Source organism: Rana temporaria, chromosome 9 (genome assembly GCF_905171775.1).
Source record: "Rana temporaria chromosome 9, aRanTem1.1, whole genome shotgun sequence".
Lineage (NCBI taxonomy): Eukaryota > Metazoa > Chordata > Amphibia > Anura > Ranidae > Rana > Rana temporaria.
In genome coordinates, this window is record NC_053497.1 from 14,206,457 (window position 1) to 14,228,639 (window position 22,183).

General features: G+C 48.5%; 1 protein-coding gene across 3 annotated transcripts in view; it reads left to right on the forward strand.

Annotated features, from left to right (window-relative positions):
* CLCN5 (chloride voltage-gated channel 5) overlaps positions 1-22,183 on the forward strand; it is an 84,558-nt gene that overhangs the window by 56,848 nt on the left and 5,527 nt on the right. For all 3 annotated transcript variants that reach the window (XM_040322833.1, XM_040322834.1, XM_040322835.1), the window contains 3 exons: positions 1,895-2,081; positions 3,891-4,289; positions 18,983-19,199. In XM_040322833.1, coding sequence (XP_040178767.1) covers positions 1,895-2,081; positions 3,891-4,289; positions 18,983-19,199 — 803 coding nt within the window. The remainder of the gene's footprint in view (positions 1-1,894; positions 2,082-3,890; positions 4,290-18,982; positions 19,200-22,183) is intronic.

Genomic DNA, 22,183 nt, shown 5'->3' on the forward strand with positions numbered 1-22,183 from the left:
GGAAATAGGAAGTACAGTCTCCTACTGCACATGACCGAGCCGCGCTGCCTCTTGTCCTGCTGCTTTGTGGGACCTGTGATGTGTCCTAGAAGACTGCGGGTGGGGGGCAACCTCTGGCTCAGATCACCATGCAAATTCAAGCAGGAAGTTGAAGTGGGTACCTGTCAAAACCAGGGACCCACTGCCCCCCCCCCCCCCCAAAAAAAGGGCCAAATGTGGTAGTGGAGATCTTTGGGTGGAGCTCCGCTTTAAAACAAATTTTCACTCTCCATGAGAAGTTGCCCGCCCATCCACCCCTCCTGCCCTTCTTTGCATAAATCGGGTAATATTAGTGGTAGTCAGTGGTGTGTGCCCCCCCCCCAAATGCTGGCGATTTGTTGGTGAGTGCCCCATAACGTTGGTGCTTGGTAATTATGATCAGTATTTATACAGTGCTGACAATTTATGCAGGGCTTTACATACTGCACATTCACATCAGTTCCTTCCCTCATGGTAATTACAATCTAAGGTCCCTAACTCCTATTCATACATACTAGGGGCCAGTTTAGAAAGGAGCCATTTAACCTACCAGCATGTCTTAGGAGTGTGGGGGTAAACCAGAGAACCCAGAAGAATCTCCAACAGACTATCAGGTTTCAGTGGTAGTGAGACCTTGTAGAAACGCCATTCCGGGGTTCCCCAGGATGCAGAGTCTTAAAGCGGAGTTCCGCCAAAAAATAAATACATTTGTAGCTGCTGACTTTTGATAATCAGACACTTGCCTGTCCCATGGTCCAGCGATGCGGGCGTACGCAGCCCCGCTCCTCTCCACGGCGCCGGCATTCTTACTGTGGGCGCCCGGCTGTGGCTTCACAGCTAGGCATGCACTGCGCATGCACAAGCCGTGAATGTTGCGGCAATCTTCTGGGACCTGCGACGTGTCCGAGAAGATTGCAGGGATGGAGTGGGAAAAGTGAACTTACTTCCGGAGCCCGGAGAGGAAGTGGGAGCTGGATGCCTCTAAAAAGATGGTACCCCCCCCCCCCAAAAAAAATGACAAATGTGGCATGTCAGGGGGTCACCTTCACTTAAAGCATAAGTTCCATTTTTGGGTGGAACTCCGCTTTAAGCCCCAGCCTGCTTTTTCACCAGGGCCCCTGATGGTGGTGAAACCCATGACCCTAATGATGATGGGTAGAAGTGCTAACCTCAAAGCCACTGTGTAACCCTGTAAGCCCCCTTTCCTTCTCAGTGTGTACCCTCTTGATGCTCAGTGTGCCCCTTCTGTTGTTAGTGGGAGCAGTGTTACTTGCACTGAAGGATCGGGGGAGAAGCGAACTGCAGCAGAGGTGTAAGGGGAAGAACTATTGACATTTTATTGTTTTCATTTGTGATCACTGTGGCTGGTTCACAACAATCACAAGGTACAGAGCTACTCTGAAAGGCTCTTTACGGTTTACCTACCTTGTCTAATGACAGAACTATCATAAGGAATTGTGTGCACATCTGCCACACGCACAAGTTCTAAATAGAGTGTCATAAACGGCGCTCCAGAAATAAAGCACACAACTACCCGCTAGAACTGAGCAAGACACTTGGATAAGCTATATATAAGAAATATCTTCAGGATAACAGATCAAAAGTCTAGTTGACTTTGTCCAACTACTACTAGTTATTGCTCAGAGAAGTGTAATAGCTCCCTATACTTATTGGCATTGTACAGATCTCCTCCTTCCCCCTCTCTCCATAGAACTGTACTGGTGGTATATTCTATTATTTATCTGTTCTGGTGGTAAGGGGTCATTTGTTGAATAGATGGCGGCTTTCTACTAGCGGTGATCAGATGAATCCGCTTTGTGTTTTGATTTCTGTTTGTAAAACGATATGGTTACGTCATCGATTTCTTTGTATGTAGGTGCCTTCAGGTCTCTTCATCCCGAGTATGGCTGTGGGGGCCATAATGGGAAGAATCATGGGGGTCAGTATGGAGCAGCTGGCGTTCCACCACCGTGATTGGTTCCTCTTCAAGGGATGGTGTAGCCAAGGAGCCGACTGCATTACTCCGGGACTATACGCCATGGTGGGAGCAGCTGCTTGTCTAGGTAAGTGCTGTTCTCAACTTGCCCTATTCGTCCTATTGGGAGTGTTGCAAAGAGTACTAACTGGTCGTAAGTTTGGTTTGCCACCAAAGTTAAAGGAAGAAGCATCATAAAACTGCTGCAGGTATAAGGTAGGTTCAAGAAGGCTGTAGATATGGCCATTCTGGTAGTCACTTCTTCATAGTACTGAATCTTGCCCACCCATTCTTGCCTTCTGCACATTCCCAATGGTTAGCCTATCAGTGTGGTTATTGGAATGCAAGTGGGGGACGTGGCAGCAAGATCTGACACTACCTGGATGTCTCAGAGCTATGCCCATCAGAACAGAGCTGAGTCTCTGTTGGGAGTAGGATGAGCTGAGCTGCTGGGAGTGGGGAGCAGGGTGAGCTGAGCTGCTGGGAGTGGGGAGCAGGGTGAGCTGAGATGCTGAGTCACTGCTGGGAGTGGGGAGCAGGGTGAGCTGAGATGCTGAGTCACTGCTGGGAGTGGGGAGCAGGGTGAGCTGAGCTGCTGGGAATGTGGAGCAGGATAAGCTGAGCTTCTGAGTCGCTGCAGAGAATGGGGAGCAGGGTGAGCTGAGCTGCAGAGTTGCTGCAGAGAATGGGGAGCAGGGTGAGCTGAGCTGCAGAGTTGCTGCAGAGATTGGGGAGCAGTGTTGGCTGAGCTGCTGGGAATTGGGAGTAGGGTGAGCTTAGCTGCTGAGTCACTGAGGGTGAAGCAGGGGTAGTTGAGAATTAATTACTCCGCAATGCCTGCAACTGCAAAGGTCAGTGAGGACTTGTTGTAAAGGTCACTTAGTTTGTTCTGAAAATCTAAATACTTGCATGTTCATATTCTGGCCAAGGCTTCCCTTAAGCAGTGATATATATTGGATCTTTACCCTCTTAAAGTAGTTCTAAAGCCTTAAGGTTTTTCTCCTTCATGCAATCTAAGAATTGGGGGGGGGGGGGGGCTATTCTGCTGCAGCTCCCCCCCCTTTTTCTTTCCTGCAGTGATGTGCACTACAGCAGAGGCTCCAGCCACTGTCTGCCTCCTCACTTGGGCAGCATGTTAGCAGCGGGAGCCATTGGCTTCTGTCAATCAAATGCTATGACACTGGATCAGGGATCGGGACCAATTCCCACTTTCTTGTGTTGAGGGACTCATCAACAGGACTCGGGAGGGAGCAAGCAAGGGTTCCTCCATGGAAAGTTGCTTTCCATGGGGGCACCTGCCGATAAAAGGGGGCCTGGAGCGCCGGCGGGGGACCTCAGAAAAAAAAGAATTGGGGCTGCTCTGTGCAAAAGAGTGAATTGCCCACTGTGCCTCCTGGGATATACACGTCACATATCCCAGGAGGCATAGCATTTCATTCAGAAAAGGAGAAGGGGGCGGGTCTATCAGTGCATCTTTGGGAGGCCTGCCCACTGAACCCAGAAGAGACGGCAGGCCTCTCACTAATGTCAGAAAGAACATGTCGGTGCGGGACAGACTGGTGGCAGGAGGATCTCAGCGGGACAATGCTGGATCCGCTTCATGGGTGAGTATCTAAAATGTGTAGAGGGGGTAGAATTAAAAAAGTGGAAATCCATTTTAATAAAAAAAATCCTTGTTTGTTCTGACGCCTAGCAATCGCATTTTTTTGCCATGTTGATTTGTAGGGAAGCGTGGACTCGGTAGAACTATTTTGCCAATGTTTGTGCATTTTAGTTCCAAAAGTTCCTCCTTGGGTTAGTGCAGGGAACCTTTTTTCTTTGCTGCTTTTTATTTTATTTATATGAATATTTGTGATAGAAGCTTCTAACGTTCAACTTATACTTTTATCCATTGCAGGAGGAGCCACACGCATGACCGTCTCCCTGGTAGTAATCATGTTTGAATTAACCGGTGGACTGGAATACATTGTGCCTTTAATGGCTGCGGCCATGACTAGTAAATGGGTGGCAGATGCCTTGGGAAGGGAAAGTATTTACGATGCCCACATCCATTTGAATGGGTATCCTTTTCTGGAAGCCAAAGAAGAATTTAGCCATAAGACATTAGCAATGGATGTCATGCGTCCAAGGCGTAACGACCCGTCTCTGACGGTCATCACTCAGGACAGTATGACGGTGGCCGATATCGAGGCGGCAGTCAACGAAACGACATACAGCGGCTTTCCCGTTGTGGTTTCCCGAGAGTCCCAAAGGCTCATGGGCTTTGTGCTGAGACGGGATCTGATCATCTCCGTTGGTAAGTCACTGGTTTTCATTTGGGTTTTGAATCCATTGGGCAGCATTACTACTTTTTTAGGCCCGGATTCAGATAGAATTGCCTATCTATCGGCGGGCGTAACGTATCGCAGATACGTTACGCCGCCGTAAGTTAGGGCGCAAGTTCCGTATTCAGAAAGAACTTGCGCCCTAAGTTAAGGCGGCGTAGCGTATGTGGTCCGGCGTAAGCCTGCGGAATTCAAATTCTCCATGCAGTGGGCATGTTGTATGGTAATGAAGGCTGACCCCACGTAAATTACGTTTTTGGCTAACGGCGCATGCGCCGTCCGTGAACGTATCCCAGTGCGCATGCTCCAAATTAACCTGCAAAAAGCCAATGCTTTCGACGTGAACGTAAATTACGCCCAGCCCTATTCGCAAACGACTTACGCAAACAACGTAATCGACGGAAAATTCAATGCTGGCCCGACGTCCATACTTAAAGCGGTGGTTCACCCTGTTTAACAACATCCTGTCTATGCAAATGCGCTGCAAATAGAATGACTAAACGATTTTTTTTTTTTTTTTTTTTTAGTCCTCCTTACCCGTTTGCAGGTCGTATTTACGACCTGTCAATCAAAATCCCCCGCGGGGAATGGGCGTGTAAGGCCATTCTCCCCCGTCCTGTCAATCTATTTCAGAGACTCCTCTGGAGACGCGCTGCGCTCAAGTCGCGCGAGATCTCGCCGGTCACGTGAGTACGCTGGCCGTTATGGCAATCGTGTAGTGTTGACGGCGACGCTCGCCGTCAACACTGCACATGCGCGGGATCGAGCGGTGAATGCTGGGAGGCCAGCATTCGCCCTATCCCGGAAGAAAACCCTGTCGGCTTCACTATGCCCACAGGTAAGATGGAAACGTCCATCTCCTCAGGATCTAAAATATAATTTACCGGATTACAGCGCATAGGACGGCTTAATGACTGGGACACTCTGTTAGTGCGGGAGTAAAGGTAAGAGCTGTGGATTAGAGTAAAAAAAAAAAATCGATATCCCGCGGAACCACCGCTTTAACATAGGATGCTCCTCATATAGCAGGGGTAACTTTACGCCGGAAAAAGCCTAACGTAAACGTCGTAAAAAAATGCGCCGGCCGGACGTACGTTTCTGAATCGCCGTATCTACCTAATTAGCATATTTCTCGCGTAAATCTACGGAAGCGCCACCTAGCGGCCAGCGTAAATATGCAGCCTAAGATACGACGGTGTAAGACACTTACGCCGGTCGGATCTTAGGGAAATCTATGCGTAACTGATTCTTTGAATCAGGCGCATAGATACGACCCCGCACACCCAGAGTTACGACGGCGTTACGCTGTCGAAACTCGTTTCTGAATCCGGGCCAGTATGTTTAAAATGTATATAGAGCCTTGAAAAAAGTATTCATACCCCTTGAAATTTTCCACATTTTGTCATTTAACAACCAAAAACGTAAATGTATTTTATTGGGATTTTATGTGATAGACCAACACAAAGTGACACATAATTGTGAAGTGGAAGGAAAATTATACATTTTTTTACAAATAAAATTTGTATGGTGTTAATACTTTGTAGAACCGCCTTTCTCTACAATTACAGCTGCAAGTCTTTTTGGGGGTGTCTCTACCAGCTTTGCACATCTAGAGAGGGACGTTTCTCCCCATTCTTCTTTGTAAAATATCTCAAGTTCTGTCAGATTGGATGGAGAGCGTCTGTGATCAGCAATTTTCAAGTCTCCCCACAGATTTTCAATTAGATTTAGGTCTGGACTGTGACTGGGCCATTCTAACACATGAATATGCTTTGATCTAAACCATTCCATTGTAGCTCTGGCTGTATGTTTAGGGTCGTTGTCCTGCTGGAAGGTGAACCTCCGCCCCAGTCTCAGGTCTTTTGCAGACTCTAACAGGTTTCCTTCTAAGATTGTCCTGTATTTGTCTCCATCCATCTTCCCATCAACTCTGACCAGCTTCCCTGTCCCTGCTGAAGAAAATCATCCCCACCACATGATGCTGCCACCACCATGTTTCACGGTGGGGATGGGGTGTTCAGGATGATGTGCAGTGTTAGTTTTCTGCCACACATAGCGTTTTGCTTTTAGGTCAAAAAGTTAAATTTCTCTATCGTACATCACGGGACACAGAGCGGCATATTCATTACTATGTGGGTTATATGGAGTACCTTCAGGTGATGGACACTGGCAATCTTAAACAGGAAGTGCCCCTCCCTATATAACCCCCTCCCATAGGAGGAGTACCTCAGTTTTTTCGCCAGTGTCTTAGGTGTTGGTCATGGAATAGCTTTGCCTCCGCATCCTTGGGATCAAGGCAGGCTAACCGGATCTGTCCAACGGCCTCAGTGCTAAAGTGGACAGTACCCGGGCCCCCAAGCGGGGGGTGTTTGCCTATAATGCTTCTCTTCTAGAGAGCTGGACCCTGGGCCCAGGACTTAGAGCCTTTTTAGTGCCTAAAGAAACCTGTTTGCCAGGGTGCTGTATGGGCCCAGGACAGTGGGTACCTTCCAGGACCCCAGGGCCTGAAGGTCTAGTACGCTACCCACGGAGATGGGAGAAGATTGGACCACTTGCTGTGCAATGTCCTGCGGCATGGAGCAGGTAAGAGGGGGGCCTGCGGAACTTGGTTCGCAGCAGGCTCCCCAGGGGATTTCTGTGGGGGAGTTAGCCTGTGTATGCTCTAGCATTGGCAGTTAGGCCACTATGTCTATTTAAGGGACAGGATGGTCTGTGAATGTGCTCCCCAAATATTAGATCTCCCTGGTCTGTTGCTGTATACATCTGGCTGCGCGCTAGGTTGGCAAAGGGGGGCTGTGGACCCATACCTTGCCAGAACTAAGGAAGTGTCTTGAACCTACCTAGTGTTCATACCTGGCTGGGTGTCACAGGCAGCTGGGAAGGGCTTCAGAAAGCCTCAAAACGCTCTCCTCTAGGAGGTCCCACGGCGTCCTCATGGCTCCTGCCTGGCCCCCCCTGTAAACGGGTGCGCGTGCACGAGTTATAAGAAAATTTTCGCGCCGTTGCGAGGGGGGGGGGCGGGGTTGCACGCTCATAGGAGGAAGGGGCGTTCTCCTCCTCCATGCTATGCAGCTCATTCAAGAGCTGAGCTCGGACCAGGAGGACACAGAGCGGCAGCGTCTGTGGCTGTTACACAGTGACACCCAGTGGCGCAGGGAAGTATTGCAGTTCTGGAAATCAGAACTAGCTATTTTTGTCTAGCCTAGAAATTCCCTATGCAGCAGGTGGATACTAGCAATTTTTGTGTGGGTGAACAGTAGTGCTTTCAAAAAAAAAAAAAAAAAAGAAAGAGGTTTTTCTTTGAAAAAAAAAAAAAAAGAAAAAAGATAAATAAAAATAAATAAATACTGGCACATACTGGGTTCCCCACCAGGTTTTTGGACATCAGTAGTACTGCTGTTCCCTAAACCCCTAAATTATCTCCTGGCTGCGCCTGTCAGTTGGTGTAGCAGGGATACCTCGGTATTGTACCATGGCTCCCAAAGGCTCAGGATCGAGAGGTACAAAAGGGGTCAAAAAACAAAAGGGTTCCCCCTCGGATTCTGAGGAGACAAGTCAGGCTATGCCAGTACTTTCCCCACCTGTTAACCCAGTGGTGGCTGCCTTGGTTGAGCCAGTAGGGGGGTCTGGTGCGGAGGCTAGCCCAGATCCACCCAACCCTGTGTTTGTCACGGAGGACATGCTAGCAGGCTTCCAGGCAAGAAGCGGACTAGATCCCCTTCACCTAAATGTGTATCCTCAGATGCGGAAGTTCTCTCTTCAGAGGAAGTAGAATTTCAGGAGGATCTATTGGACCGGAACCTAGAAGGTTCAGAGATTGAGGAGTCTACGGTGGACGAACCTTTTTCAGCCTCCCAAGCAGAGAGTCTGTGGGTTCAGTCTTTGACAGACATGGTCCGCTTGGCGTTTAACTTGCCCCTACCAGAAACTCAGGCTAGGGCAGTTTCCTCTTTGGGCTCTTTAAAAGCGCCTTTGAGCAACGCAGTTTTTCCGGTCCATCCTCTATTGGAGGAATTGATTTTTCAAGATTGGGTACGGCCAGATAGAATTTTTCTGCCGCCTAAAAGATTTTCTGTGATTTACCCTATGGAAGAGAAGTTTTCCAAGAAGTGGGCGCTCCCAGCTGTGGACGCAGCCATCTCATGTGTAAATAAGTCATTAACTTGCCCAGTGGAAAACATACAAATGTTTAAAGACCCGGTCGATAAACGGTTAGAGACACTTTTGAAGGCTTCCTTTGCTACGGCAGGAGCAGTGGTTCAGCCGGCTGTGGCTGCTATCGGAGTCTGTCAAGCTTTGAAAGACCAGACAAAGCAGATGCTTAAAGACATCCCTGCCCAGCAGGCAGAGGAGTTATCTGATATTCCTAGAGCTCTATGCTTTGCGGTAGATGCTATAAAGGATTCTATCCAGCAGGCGTCTCGTTTGTCGCTAATTTTAGTGCATATGAGGAGACTCTTATGGTTAAAAAACTGGGCGGCCGAGCCCCCATGCAAAAAACTCCTGGCAGGTTTTCCCTTCCATGGGGGGCGTCTCTTCGGAGAGGATCTGGATAAATACATTCAGACTATTTCAAGTGGCAAAAGTACCCTTTTACCAGTCAAGAGGAAATTCCGGGGTCCTGCATTCAAAAGACAGCTTTCTCCTGTTCCGGGACCCTCAAATCCCAGGCAGTATCGACGGCCTGCTGCGCGATCAAATTTTAACATTAAGTCGCAGGGACAGGCCCCTGGGGGCAAGAAACCATGGTATCGCAAACCAACGAAGCCAGCCCCTAAGTCTGCTTTATGAAGGGGCGCCCCCACTCACTCGGGTGGGGGGAAGGCTTCGTCTCTTTGCAGAGGTTTGGGAAGCCAACATCCCCGACAAATGGGTCCAGTCATCTGTGGCCACAGGCTACAGATTAGAGTTTCAAAAGTTTCCTCCACCTCATTTCCAGGAATCAAGGGTTCCGAACGATCCAGCAAAAAAGGCCTTGTTGCTAGCGGCATTGGATCGTCTGCTTCGCCAGGGCGTGATAGTAGAGGTACCAGCCCAAGAGAAAGGGCTAGGTTTCTACTCCAATTTGTTTGTCATACCAAAACCCAACGGCGATGTCAGACCAATTTTGGACCTAAAGAGTCTAAATGTTTACCTAAAGGTCCAGTCATTTCGGATGGAATCCGTTCGGTCAGCAGCCGCCGCGCTCCAGAAGGACGACTTTCTGGCGTCTATAGACATAAAGGACGCTTACCTTCATATACCGATCTTTCAGCCACATCAAAGATTTTTACGCTTCACGGTGGCTCAGCGTCACTTCCAATTTGTGGCGCTCCCCTTCGGGCTGGCTACGGCCCACCGGGTATTCACGAAGGTCCTAGCTCCAATTCTAGCCAATCTAAGAATCCAAGGGGTCACAGTCCTAGCATACTTGGACGACCTCTTAATCATAGATCACTCGCCTCCTTGCTTGGAGCGAGCAGTAGCCCTAACGGTTCAGTACCTGGAGAGGTTCGGTTGGGTCCTAAACCAAGAAAAGTCAGCATTTCAACCCTCAAAACAGTTGGAATATCTCGGCATGAGGTTAGACACGGCTCAGCAGAAGGTATTTTTGCCCCTGGTAAAGGTCAAAGCTATCACGGAATTGATTCGATTGGTTCTAAGCAAAAAAGAACCAACTGTTCGCCTATGTATGCGTTTACTAGGCAAGCTAGTGGCCACTATCGAGGAGGTACCTTACGCACAGAGCCATACTCGCGTCCTACAGGCAGCCATTCTCACAGCTTGGGGCAAGAAGGCCCAGGCCTTGGAGTGTCCTTTAACTCTATCATCAAGAGTCCGGCAAAGTCTGGGTTGGTGGTTAAACCCTCAGAATCTGCTAAAGGGAAAATCTTTCACCCCCATAGCTTGGAAGATAGTGACCACAGATGCCAGCCTGATAGGCTGGGGAGCGGTCTTGGATGGGTACACTCGCCAAGGTACTTGGGCAGAGGCGGACAAGCAGCTGCCCATCAATATCCTGGAGCTCAGAGCGGCTCGGCTAGCCCTCCTGGCATGGACATCCAAATTGCAGGGGTCCCCGGTGAGGATACAATCAGACAATGCCACAGCTGTGGCATATATAAACCACCAAGGGGGAACCAGGAGTCGCGCCGCTCAGAGAGAAGTGAGCTTAATTTTTCTATGGGCAGAAGCTCATGTACCCTGCATATCGGCAATATTCATTCCCGGAGTGGACAACCGGCAGGCAGACTTCCTAAGTCGCCAAACTCTGTCGCCGGGGGAATGGTCTCTACATCCCCAGGTCTTTCGGACAATCTGCCAGAAGTGGGGTGTGCCAGACGTAGATGTCATGGCATCAAGGTTCAACAAGAGACTAGATAGGTTCATGTCCCGGACAAGGGACCCGATGGCCTGCGGAACCGATGCGTTGGTGTGCCCCTGGCATCAGTTCAAACTTCTGTATGCCTTTCCCCCACTACAGTTACTACCCCGCCTGTTACGCAGGATCAGGGTGGAGCACAAACCCGTCATCCTGGTAGCTCCAGCATGGCCCAGGAGGGCATGGTACTCACTAATCCTAAAGATGGCAGTGGGAGACCCTTGGACGCTTCCTCTACGGCCAGACCTACTATCGCAAGGCCCGATCCTTCACCCTGCATTACGGCGTCTAAAATTGACGGCCTGGCGGCTGAATCCCTGACTCTCAGGGGTAGAGGGCTGTCTAGGCAGGTAATCTCTACCCTGATCAGGGCTACAAAGGCCGGTCTCCAGGGTGATTTATTACAGGGTCTGAAAGGCCTACGTAGGCTGGTGTGAGTCCAAGAAATGGCTTTCCTGCAAGTATACCAGTGATCGAGTGTTAAGTTTTCTCCAGCTAGGAGTGGATAAAGGCCTGGCATTAAAACACAATCAAAGGACAGATTTCAGCTTTGTCAGTGTGGTTTCAGAGGCCGCTGGCCACCCACTCGCTGGTTAAGACCTTCATACAGGAGGTCTTACGTATTGTTTTCCTCCGGTTAAGTAACCACTTTGTCTGTGGGACTTGAATCTAGTTCGGTCAACTCTGCAGAAATAACCCTTTGAGCCGTTGGCTGAGTTTCCTTTGGTTTTTCTGACAAGGAAGTTAGTAATTCTGGTCGCAATTGTTTCCGCCAGAAAAGTGTCAAAGTTGGCAGCCTTATCGTGTAAGGAGCCATATCTTATTCTGCATAAGCACAGGGTGGTTTTCCGTCCTCATCCTTCCTTCCTACCAAAGGTTATATCCAGTGTTCGTCTAAAACCAGGATTGGATACTACCATCCTTCTTTCCTAAACCTACGTCCAGAAAGGAAGGGTTGCGGCATACCTTGGATATTGTCAGGGCCATGAAGGCCTATCTTAAAGCTATAGAGAAGATTCAAGAAACAGATGTGTTGTTCATTTGTCCGGATGGGCCCAAGAGAGGGCAGGCAGCTGCAAAATCTACCATTGAGGTGGATAAAACAGTGAATCACTCAGGCCTACGGCTTGAAGAGGTTGCCTCCTCCTTTATCAGTAAAGACTAATTCTACTAGGGCCATGGGCGCCTCCTGGGCAGCACACCATCAGATCTCTATGGCTCAAGTTTGCAAGGCGGCAACCGGGTCTTCAGTCCACACGTTACTAAATTTTACCAGGTGGACGTTAGAAGGAATACTGATACAGCCTTTGGGCAGGCAGTGCTGCAGGCTGCGATTAAGACCCTCGGAATCGGGGGCACCCTTGAGTTAAAAATTAAGTTTAAGTTTAATTTTTCTCGACTAAGTTGGATTTATTATTATTATTTGAGTATACCTCTAAATTAAATCCTTTGTCTTGGGAAGATGTCTCCCTCCCCTCATTAAAAGCATTGCTTTGGGACATCCCACATAGTAATGAATATGCCGCTCTGTTTCCCGTGATGTACGATAGAGAAAAAGGGATTTTTAATACAGCTTACCTGTAAAATCCTTTTCTTGGAGTACATCACGGGACACAGAGCTCCCACCCCTCTTATGGGGAACATTTTGGGAGGCATACTGCTTGCTACAAAACTGAGGTACTCCTCCTATGGGAGGGGGTTATATAGGGAGGGGCACTTCCTGTTTAAGATTGCCAGTGTCCATCACCTGAAGGTACTCCATATAACCCACATAGTAATGAATATGCCGCTCTATGTCCCGTGATGTACTCCAAGAAAAGGATTTTACAGGTAAGCTGTATTAAAAATCCCTTTTTCTCAAGTCGTCTTCCAGGACGGCACCTTGAGAGTAGACTGGCTCCACCTGACAGGAAACACAATCAGAAAGAGGTTTAAAAGCCCCGCCCCTCCCCGTGCAACTCAGTTATTGATTGTGTTTCCCACCAGCGAAACAGTTTGTTATTTTTTGTCAGACCTAAGGCCTGGGGCTGGTGGTCCCCCTCCGGGTACTGAGCAGTGGGTCCTGGGAGGCCGTCCCTGCCTCAGCTAAAGGTGTAATGCCTGTCCCGGGGGGTTTTCCCCGTGTGATAGGGGGGGGGAGGAAGATTGCAAACAATACCCCCCTTCTTTCCTTTCTATAGGAATCCCTGGGATAGTGGCTATCCCAGTACTCCTATTTGGCCATGTTCCCTCTCCTCCAGGACCCCTTACCTGCTGGGCGGGTGTGAGGGCTTCCTCAGCGTGGCTCCGGTGTACTGTCCTCCCGGGGACATTTTCGAATGGAGCCAGCAGTCGACGCCGCGTCACAGGCGGCGCGCGGTGATGACGAAGCTTCCGGTCTTCACCAAAATGGCGGCCGCCAGCGGCGTCGACTCCTCGCTGTTCTCACTGCAGCAAGGAGGAGAGTGGTGCCTGCACGACTTCGCTATGGAGCGCGAGGATCGTTCGCTAGCAGCCGCTGCCGAGGACACCACCAAGGGTGAGTCTGCCTCAGAATGTCAGGGGGGCATATTGGACTGGGTCCTCTCCTTCCCCCCCCCCCCCTCCTCTCACACTTGTATGTATGGACTGTGATATTTTGTTTTCTCTCCCCTTACAGGGGAGGAGGTTTCTGCCCAGGGGGAAGCTGCTAATCTCTCCCTAAAACACACTTCCAAAACCAAGAGGTGTGGTAACTGTAGCGTTAAGCTGGCTGCAGATTACTCCAAACTTCTTTGTGCCAAATGCATACAAAAGCTGGCAGGAAAGGAAACTTCCCTGATTATGAAAGAATTCCTAACTGTCCAATCCCAAATGCTCTCCACATTAAAGGAATTTAAGGACGCCTTAAAAAATAGGGATCCTGAGCCCTTAGCAGCCGGCCCCTCTTCCCAAGAGAGCTCATCCACCCCAGTGCCACGAGTTTCCAGGGCCAGGGAGTCTCTCTCCTATCTGACACCGAAGATTCAGAGGCCCCAGAAGATGGGGTAATTGATAGCCATTCTGAGGATGAGGATGAGGATGCCAGATCAGGCAAATATATTTTTTCTGCAGATGACATGGGGGGTCTGCTGTCTGCTGTCTATGCCTCTGAAGGGGTCCAGCAGCCAGCAGAGCTGGTGTCGCCTCAGGACAGAATGTACCAGGGTCTAGCTAAACCCCAGCCAAAGGTTATCCCAGTCCATCAGTCACTCAAAGATATAGTTCTGAGGGAATGGGCTGAGCCTGAAAATAAACTGCTAAGGTACAAGACCTGGAAAAAGCGCTGTCCCTTTAAGGAGGAGTTAGAAAATACTTTGTTTAAAACTCCTAAACTGGATGCATCTCTAGCCCAACTCTCCAGGCAGTCTGACCTCTCGTTTGAGGATGCAGGAAACTTAAAGGATTCCTTAGACAGGCGGGCAGACACCTCCCTTCGCAGGGCCTGGGAGGCTAATGCGGCCGCCCTTGGACCCGCTTTGGCCTCTTCCTGCATCGCTAGGAATGCAGATACCTGGTTAACCAGACTTCTGGAGCATGTACCTCAGACCTCCAAGTTTAAAGAAATTAGAGATTCTCTTAGTCATAGGCAGTGCGGTAGCCTATCTTGCAGATGCATCGATTGAAACAGTCCGATCCTCTGCTAAGACGGGTGCTCTCGTCAACGCCGCCAGAAGGGCGGTATGGCTCAAGACGTGGGAAGGTGATCTTGCCTCCAAGACCCGTCTATGTGCCCTGCCCTTTGAAGGCACTCTTCTCTTTGGGGCAGGACTTGATCAAGCTCTAACTAGGGCCTCAGAAAAGGGGAAACGGTTTCCCCCAAAACCCAGACCTAACGGGAGAAGATTTTTTCGAGGCCCCCAGAATAAAAACCGACCTTCTGACCGAAGATCGGCCTTTAATAAGCGATGGATCACAGGAAAGGATAAGCCTAAAGGGGGTATCCTTTTCCCCGATCCCAAACCCGCAGGTAAGGACTCCAAGTGACTTAAGAGTCGGGGGAAGACTCTCCCAATTTTTTTCCAAGCCTGGGAGAGTATAACACGGAGTCCTCACATTTTGCAAATAGTGAGGGAAGGTTACAGATTGGAATTCCGCCAACTTCCCCCCCAATATTTCTCCTCACTCATCTACCCCAAGATCCCCTCAAGGCAGCTGCCCTTCTGGGAAATGTGACAGATCTAGCTCAGCAGGGAGTCATAATCCCAGTTCCGCCAGGACAACAGGGTCAGGGGGTGTACTCACATATTTTCATGGTGCCCAAACCTTCGGGGAAATTCCGATTGATCATAAATTTAAAACCTTTAAATACCTTTCTCCTCTACAAGAAGTTCCGCATGGAAAACATTTACAGTCTCAAGGGACTGTTGTTAGAAGGAGTCTTTATGGTAACCATAGACTTGAGGGACGCCTACCTCCATGTCCCAATCTTCAGGGACCATCAAAGGTTCCTCCGATTTGCCATTGCCTCCCCTCAGGGGATTCAGCACTGGCAGTTCACCGCACTCCCCTTTGGTCTGGCCTCCAGCCCAAGGGTTTTCACGAAGGTCCTGGCAGAGGTGGTCGCCTTTCTACATCTGAAAGGGATCTCCCTTGTCCCCTACCTGGACAACCTACTGCTTTTTAACCCCAGCCGAGAGCTTCTTCTCTCGAATCTGGCCACCGTCCTGACTACTCTGGAATCTTTGGGATGGATTGTAAACAGAGAAAAATCTTCTCTCCTCCCAGAACAGAGAAAAATGTATCTGGGGTTCCTAATAGATTCTGTAGAGAAAAAGCTGGTCCTTCCAGAGGACAAGATCCGGAGACTCGGGTCAGTGGTCAGGTCCGTCATGGGTTCAATAGAAATTTCCCTCAGGCAGATCATGAGGTTACTGGGACTGATGACCTCATGCATCCCAGCGGTCCCATGGGCCCAGCTTCATTACAGAACCCTGCAGGCCTTCCTGCTCTCCTCCTGGGACGGGAAGGACTCATCCCTAGACTCCAGGGTCAGCATCCCGGAGTCTGTAAAATGCACACTGGGGTGGTGGCTCATTCCTCAGAATTTGGAGGAAGGCCTCCCATGGAACCAGACAAATCCTCTCAGGATAACCACGGATGCCAGCTCCTGGGGGTGGGGAGCCCACATGTCGGGTCTCCAGGCCCAGGGGCCCTGGGATCGACAACAAAGCAGGTCCTCTTCCAACTTCCGCGAATTATTAGCGGTCGGGAAGGCCTTGGAGGCATTCGAGGAGAGAGTCATGAACCAAGAAATACAGATTCTCTCCGACAACGCAACCACGGTGGCGTTCATAAATCACCAGGGAGGCACCAGGTCCCGTTCTCTCCTAAGGCTGTCCTTAGAAATTCTAGGTTGGGCAGAACAGAGAGTCCTCTCCCTTTCAGCAATTCACATCAGGGGAGTCTTAAACCTAGAAGCGGACTTTCTAAGCCGCCAACCCATCCTCCAGGGGGAGTGGGAATTAAATCGAGAAGTCTTCGACTGGGTTCGACATCGTTTCGGCAACCCAGAAATAGACCTCTTCGCGAACAGGAAGAACAGGAAGGTAGAAAGATTCTTCTCCCTCTCCCGGGATCAGGGATCGGAGGGTGTGGACGCGTTGGCCCAGGCCTGGACATTTCATCTGGCCTATGCCTTCCCTCCCCTGAGTCTGATCCCAAGGGTCCTACAGAAACTGAGTCGCTCACGAGGGAAGCTGATCCTGATCGCTCCCCAGTGGCCCAAAAGAGCTTGGTTCCCAATGTTAGAACGTTGGTCAGTTCTTTCCCCCCCTTCTTCTTCCGGTCCGAGTGGACCTTCTGCGGCAGTGACCGATCTTTCACCCAGAGCCCGACTTTTTCAGTCTGACGGCCTGGTACTTGAGAGGTGGAACCTGCAGCGGAGAGGATGTTCGGAGAAGGTAATAAATACCCTTTTTGGCTAGTCATAAGGAGGTCACTAGAAAGATCTATGCTAAGACCTGGGGGGTGTTTTCACGCTGGTGTGCAGCCAGGCAAGCCCCACTACCTGAAATATCTGTCATCCTGGAATTTCTCCAGGAAGGAGTTGATCTAGGACTAGCCACAAGAACCTTAAGAGTACAAGTAGCCGCCTTGTCCTACTTTTTAGACAAGAGGCTGGCCCTGGATCGGCTGATCAAGAGGTTCCTGTCGGCTAGGGATAGGTTATGCCCTATTCAGATCTCCAGGGTTCCCCCCTGGGACCTCACCTTGGTACTAGACCATTTATCCAAACCTACGTTTGAACCGATAGACAGCATTCCGGTTAGGCTGTTGACATTTAAATTCTCCTTTCTTCTGGCTATTACTACGGCCAAAAGAATAGGAGACATGCAGGCGCTCTCAATCAAAGAGCCTTATTTTTGTCTTTTTGAAGACAGGGTAGTCCTAAGTCAGGATCCCCTGTACCTACCTAAGGTGGTAACGAAATTTCATAGGTCACAAGAAATTATTCTTCCTTCATTTTGCGCAAATCCACAGAACGAAAGGGGAAAGACCTTCCACTGTTTGGATGTAAGACGCTGTTTGTTAAGTTATTTGGAAAGGGTGAGCGAGTTCAGACGCTCATCTCACTTGCTAATTAATTTTTCAGGACAGAAAAAGGGTTGCCAAGCATCTAGAGCCTCTATATCTAGGTGGATAAGACAGGCAATTTCATTAGCATACATTAAGGCTGGCAAAACAGTACCTAAAGTCAAGGCACATTCCACGAGATCTATAGCAACCTCCTGGGCAGAGAGAGCAGGAGTTTCAGTGGAACAAATCTGTAGATCAGCAACGTGGTCAAGCCAGAACACCTTTCTCAAACACTACCGAGTGGAACTTCTGTCACCCCAAGACTTGACGTTTGGCAGAAGAATCCTGCAGGCAGTTGTCCCGCCCTAAAGTAGGCCTGAGGGTTACTTGCTTATCTCTCAAGGTGCCGTCCTGGAAGACGACTTGAGAAAATACCAGTTACACTTACGGTAGCTGTTTTTCTGTAAGTCTTACAGGACGGCAGGCCTATTTCCCACCCTGAGGAATTTATATGGTTTGTATTTTTATATACTGGTTCCCGTGCTCTAATGGTGGTTACTTTATCACTAACTGAGTTGCACGGGGAGGGGCGGGGCTTTTAAACCTCTTTCTGATTGTGTTTCCTGTCAGGTGGAGCCAGTCTACTCTCAAGGTGCCGTCCTGTAAGACTTACAGAAAAACAGCTACCGTAAGTGTAACTGGTATTTTTGGTCTCATCTGACCAGAGCACCTTCTTCCACATGTTTGCTGTGTCCCCTCCCCCACATGGCTTCTCACAAACTGCAAACAGGACTTCTTATGTCTTTCTTTCACCAATGTCTTTCTTCTTGTCACTCTTCCATAAAGGGCAGATTTGTGGAGAGACCACTAATAGTTGTCCTGTGGACAGATTCTCCCCCCTGAGCTGTGGATCTCTGCAGCTCCTCCAGAGTTACCATGGGCCTCTTGGCTGCTTCTCTGATGAATTCTCTCCTTGCCCGGCCCGGTCAGTTTAGGTGGGCGGCCATATCTTGGTAGGTTTGCAGTTGTGCCATACTCTTTCCATTTTCGGATGATGGATTGAACAGAGCTCTGTGAGATGTTCAAAGCTTGGGATATTTTTTTTTAACCTAACCCTGCTTTACACTTCTCCACAACTTTATCCCTGAACTGTCTGGTGTGTTCCTTGGCCTTCATGATGCTGTTTATTCACTGAGGTTCTCTAACAAACCTCTGGGGGCTTCACAGAACAGCTGTATTTATATTGAGATTAAATTACACACATGTGGACTCTATTTACTAATTAGGTGACTTCTGAAGGCATTTTGTTCCACTAGATTTTAGTTATGGGGTATCAGAGTAAAGAGGGGCTGAATACAAATGCATGCCACACTTTTTTCACATATTTATTTGTAAAACAAAATTGAAAAGCATTTATCATTTTCCTTCCACTTCACAATTATGTGTCTCTTTGTGTTGGTCCATCACATGAAATCCCAATAAAATACATTTACGTTTTTGGCTGTAACATGCCAACATGTGGAAAATTTCAAGGGGTATGAATACTTTTTCTAGGCACTGTATAAGGGAGATGTTTTACCTGCCAAAGAATTTATGTCCATCCAGTCTTGAGATTTACAGCTGCAGCTTTTGATGCATATTGCGGGAAGCTCACAGTGTGCAGTGAATTCAGAGTAATTTCAGTACAGGAAAGGAGCCTGTATAAATGGGCAAGACTGAAGAAAAAGTCAGAATTCACAGTCAGCAGAGACAAGTCTAATGAAACATTTTCCTTCTTTTACTTTACAGAGAGCGCCAGGAAGAAACAAGACGGAATAGTGAGTTCATCGCGGATATACTTCACTGAACACACCCCTCCCCAACCTCCCACGTCGCCTCCAAGCCTAAAGCTCCGCGCCATTATGGACCTCAGTCCTTTCACCATCACTGACCAGACGCCAATGGAAATCGTGGTAGACATTTTCCGCAAGTTGGGATTGCGTCAGTGTCTGGTGACGCATAATGGGTGAGTTATGTTATAGTAAGAATAGCCAAAACCTTCTTCCCTTTTTATTTGAATTTTCTTAGGCAATATCCTCTGTCCTTTTAACCACTTAAGGACCACCTCCTGCACATATACGTCGGCAGAATGGCACGGCTGGGCACAAGCACGTACCTGTACGTCCTCTTTAAATGCCCAGCCGTGGGTAGCGGGCGCGTGCCTGTGACCCGGTCCAAAGCTCCGCGGCAGCGCGACCGGCGGACCCGATCGCCGCTGGAGTCCCGCGATCGGTCCCCGGAGCTGTAAACACCGCTTCCCCGTTCTTCACTGTGGCAGTGTCATTGATCGTGTGTTCCCTGTTATAGGAAAACACGATCAATGACGTCCAGCCCCGCCCCCCTACAGTTAGAAACACAGATGAGGTCACACTTAACCCCTTCAGCGCCCCCTAGTGGTTAACTCCCAAAACTGCAATTGTCATTTTCACAGTAAACAATGCATTTTTTGCTGTGAAAATGACAATGGTCCCAAAAATGTGTCAAAATTGTCCGAAGTGTCCACCATAATGTCGCAGTCACAAAAAAAAACGCTGATCGCCGCCATTAGTAGTAAAAAAATAAAAATAATAAAAATGCAATAAAACTATCCCCTATTTTGTAAACGCTATAAATGTTGTGCAAACCAATCGATAAACGCTTATTGCGATTTTACCAAGAATACGTATCGGCCTAAACTGAGGAAAATTTTTTTTTTTTATATATTTTTGGGGGATATTTATTATAGCAAAAAGTAAAAAATATTGAATTTTTTTCAAAATTGTCGCTCTATTTTTGTTTATAGCACCAAAAAAAAAAAAAAACGCAGAGGAGATCAAATACCACCAAAAGAAAGCTCTATTTGTGGGGAAAAAAGGACGCCAATTTTGTTTGGGAGCCACGTCGCACGACCGCACAATTGTCAGTTAAAGCGACGCAGTGCCGAATCGCAAAAACTGTCCGGGTCCTTTACCTGCCTAAAGGTCCGGGTCTTAAGTGGTTAACCACTTGCCGATCGGGCCATAGACAAACGACATCCTGGTCGGGAAGTGGAATACCGAGGTTATGGCTGCAGCAACATGCCATGTCGGCCGGTAATTCTCTACAAGAATGTAGAGTAGCAAGTTCTCCACTGGATCACTTTTGAGATGCAGCAGGAGGGGTGTCGATTACACCACCCCCCCCCCCACCGCTTCCCAGTGGTTCCCAAAGTTACCTGATCGATCAGTGAAGCTCTGGACCCATCCGGCGCCAGTAGTGGATTGGCATAGAGATGAGTGAAGGCAAGATGGCCTCCACTCATCTCTACGGCCTTGGAGGACTGGAGCGACATCATGACATCACTTCCGGTTCCTCCGGCATGTAAACAAGGCTTTTTTATTTTATTTTTTTAACCACTTAATGACCGCCGCATGTACATATACGTCCACAGAATGGCACGTACAGGCAGATGGGCGTACATGTACATCCCTGTCTTTCTGCGGGTCGGGGGTCTGATCGGGAAGCCCCCCCACCCCCCCCCCGCTACATGCGGCGGTCGGTAAGCCTCTGGGAGCGATCCGGGATGAGGGGGCGGCTATTTGTTTCTAGCCACCCCCTCGCGATCGCTCCCTGGAGCTGAAGAACGGGGAGAGCCGTATGTAAACAGGGCTTCCTTGTGCTTCACTGTGGCGGCGCATCGATCGTGTCATCCCCTTTATAGGGGAGACTCGATCGATGACCTACAGCCACACCCCCCTACAGTTGTAAACACACACTAGGTGAAACATAACTCCTTCAGCGCCCCCTTGTGGTTAACTCCCAAACTGCAACTGTCATTTTCACAGTAAACAATGCATTTTTAATTCATTTTTTGCTGTGAAAATGACAGGGGTCCCAAAAATGTGTCAAAATTGTCCGAAGTGTCCGCCATAATGTCGCAGTCATGAAAAAAATCCCTGATCGCCGCCATTAGTAGTAAAAAATAAATAATTTAATAAAAATGCAATAAAACTATCCCCTATTTTGTAAACTCTATAAATGTTGCGCAAACCAATCGATAAACGCTTATTGCGATTTTTTTTTTTTAATACCAAAAATAGGTAGAAGAATACGTATCGGCCTAAACTGAGGAAAAAAAATGTTATATATGTTTTTGGGGGATATTTATTATAGCAAAAAGTAAAAAATATTGCATTTTTTTTTCAAAATTGTCGCTCTATTTTTGTTTATAGCGCAAAAAATAAAAACCGCAGGGGTGATAAACCACCAAAAGAAAGCTCTGTTTGTGGGGAAAAAAGGACGCCAATTTTGTTTGGGAGCCACGTCGCACGACCGTGCAATTGTCTGTTAAAGCGACGTCGTGCCGAATCGCAAAAACTGGCCTGGGCCTTTAGCTGCATTTTTGTCCGGGGCTGAAGTGGTTAAACTAGGGCTGTTACTGATCAAAATTTTTGTGTTGAATTAATTGTTTTTTTTTTTTATCGATTAATTCGACTAATTTCGATTAAAGTGGAGCTTCACCCGGAAATGACAATTTTTAACATTAGATTGAGGCTCATTTTGTGAAGGGGAATCGGGTGTTTTTTTTTTTTTAAATCGAAGCTGTACTTACCGTTTTAGAGAGCGATCTTCTCTGCCACTTCCGGGTATGGTCTTCGGGACTGGGCGTTCCTTCTTGATTGACAGGCTTCGGATGGTCGCATCTATCGCGTCACGATTTTCCGAAAGTAGCCGAATGTCGGTGCGCAGGCGCCTTATAGAGCCGCACCGACGTTCGGCTTCTTTCGGCTACTCGTGATGCGATAGATGCGACCGTCGGAAGACTGTCAATCAAGAAGTCAAGAAGAAACGCCCAAACGACCATACCCGGAAGCGGCGGAGAAGATCGCTCTCTAAAACGGTAAGTACTGCTTCGTTTTTAAAAAAAACACCCGATTCCCCTAGACAAAATGAGCATCAATCTAATCTTAAATTTTTTTTTTAGGGTGAACT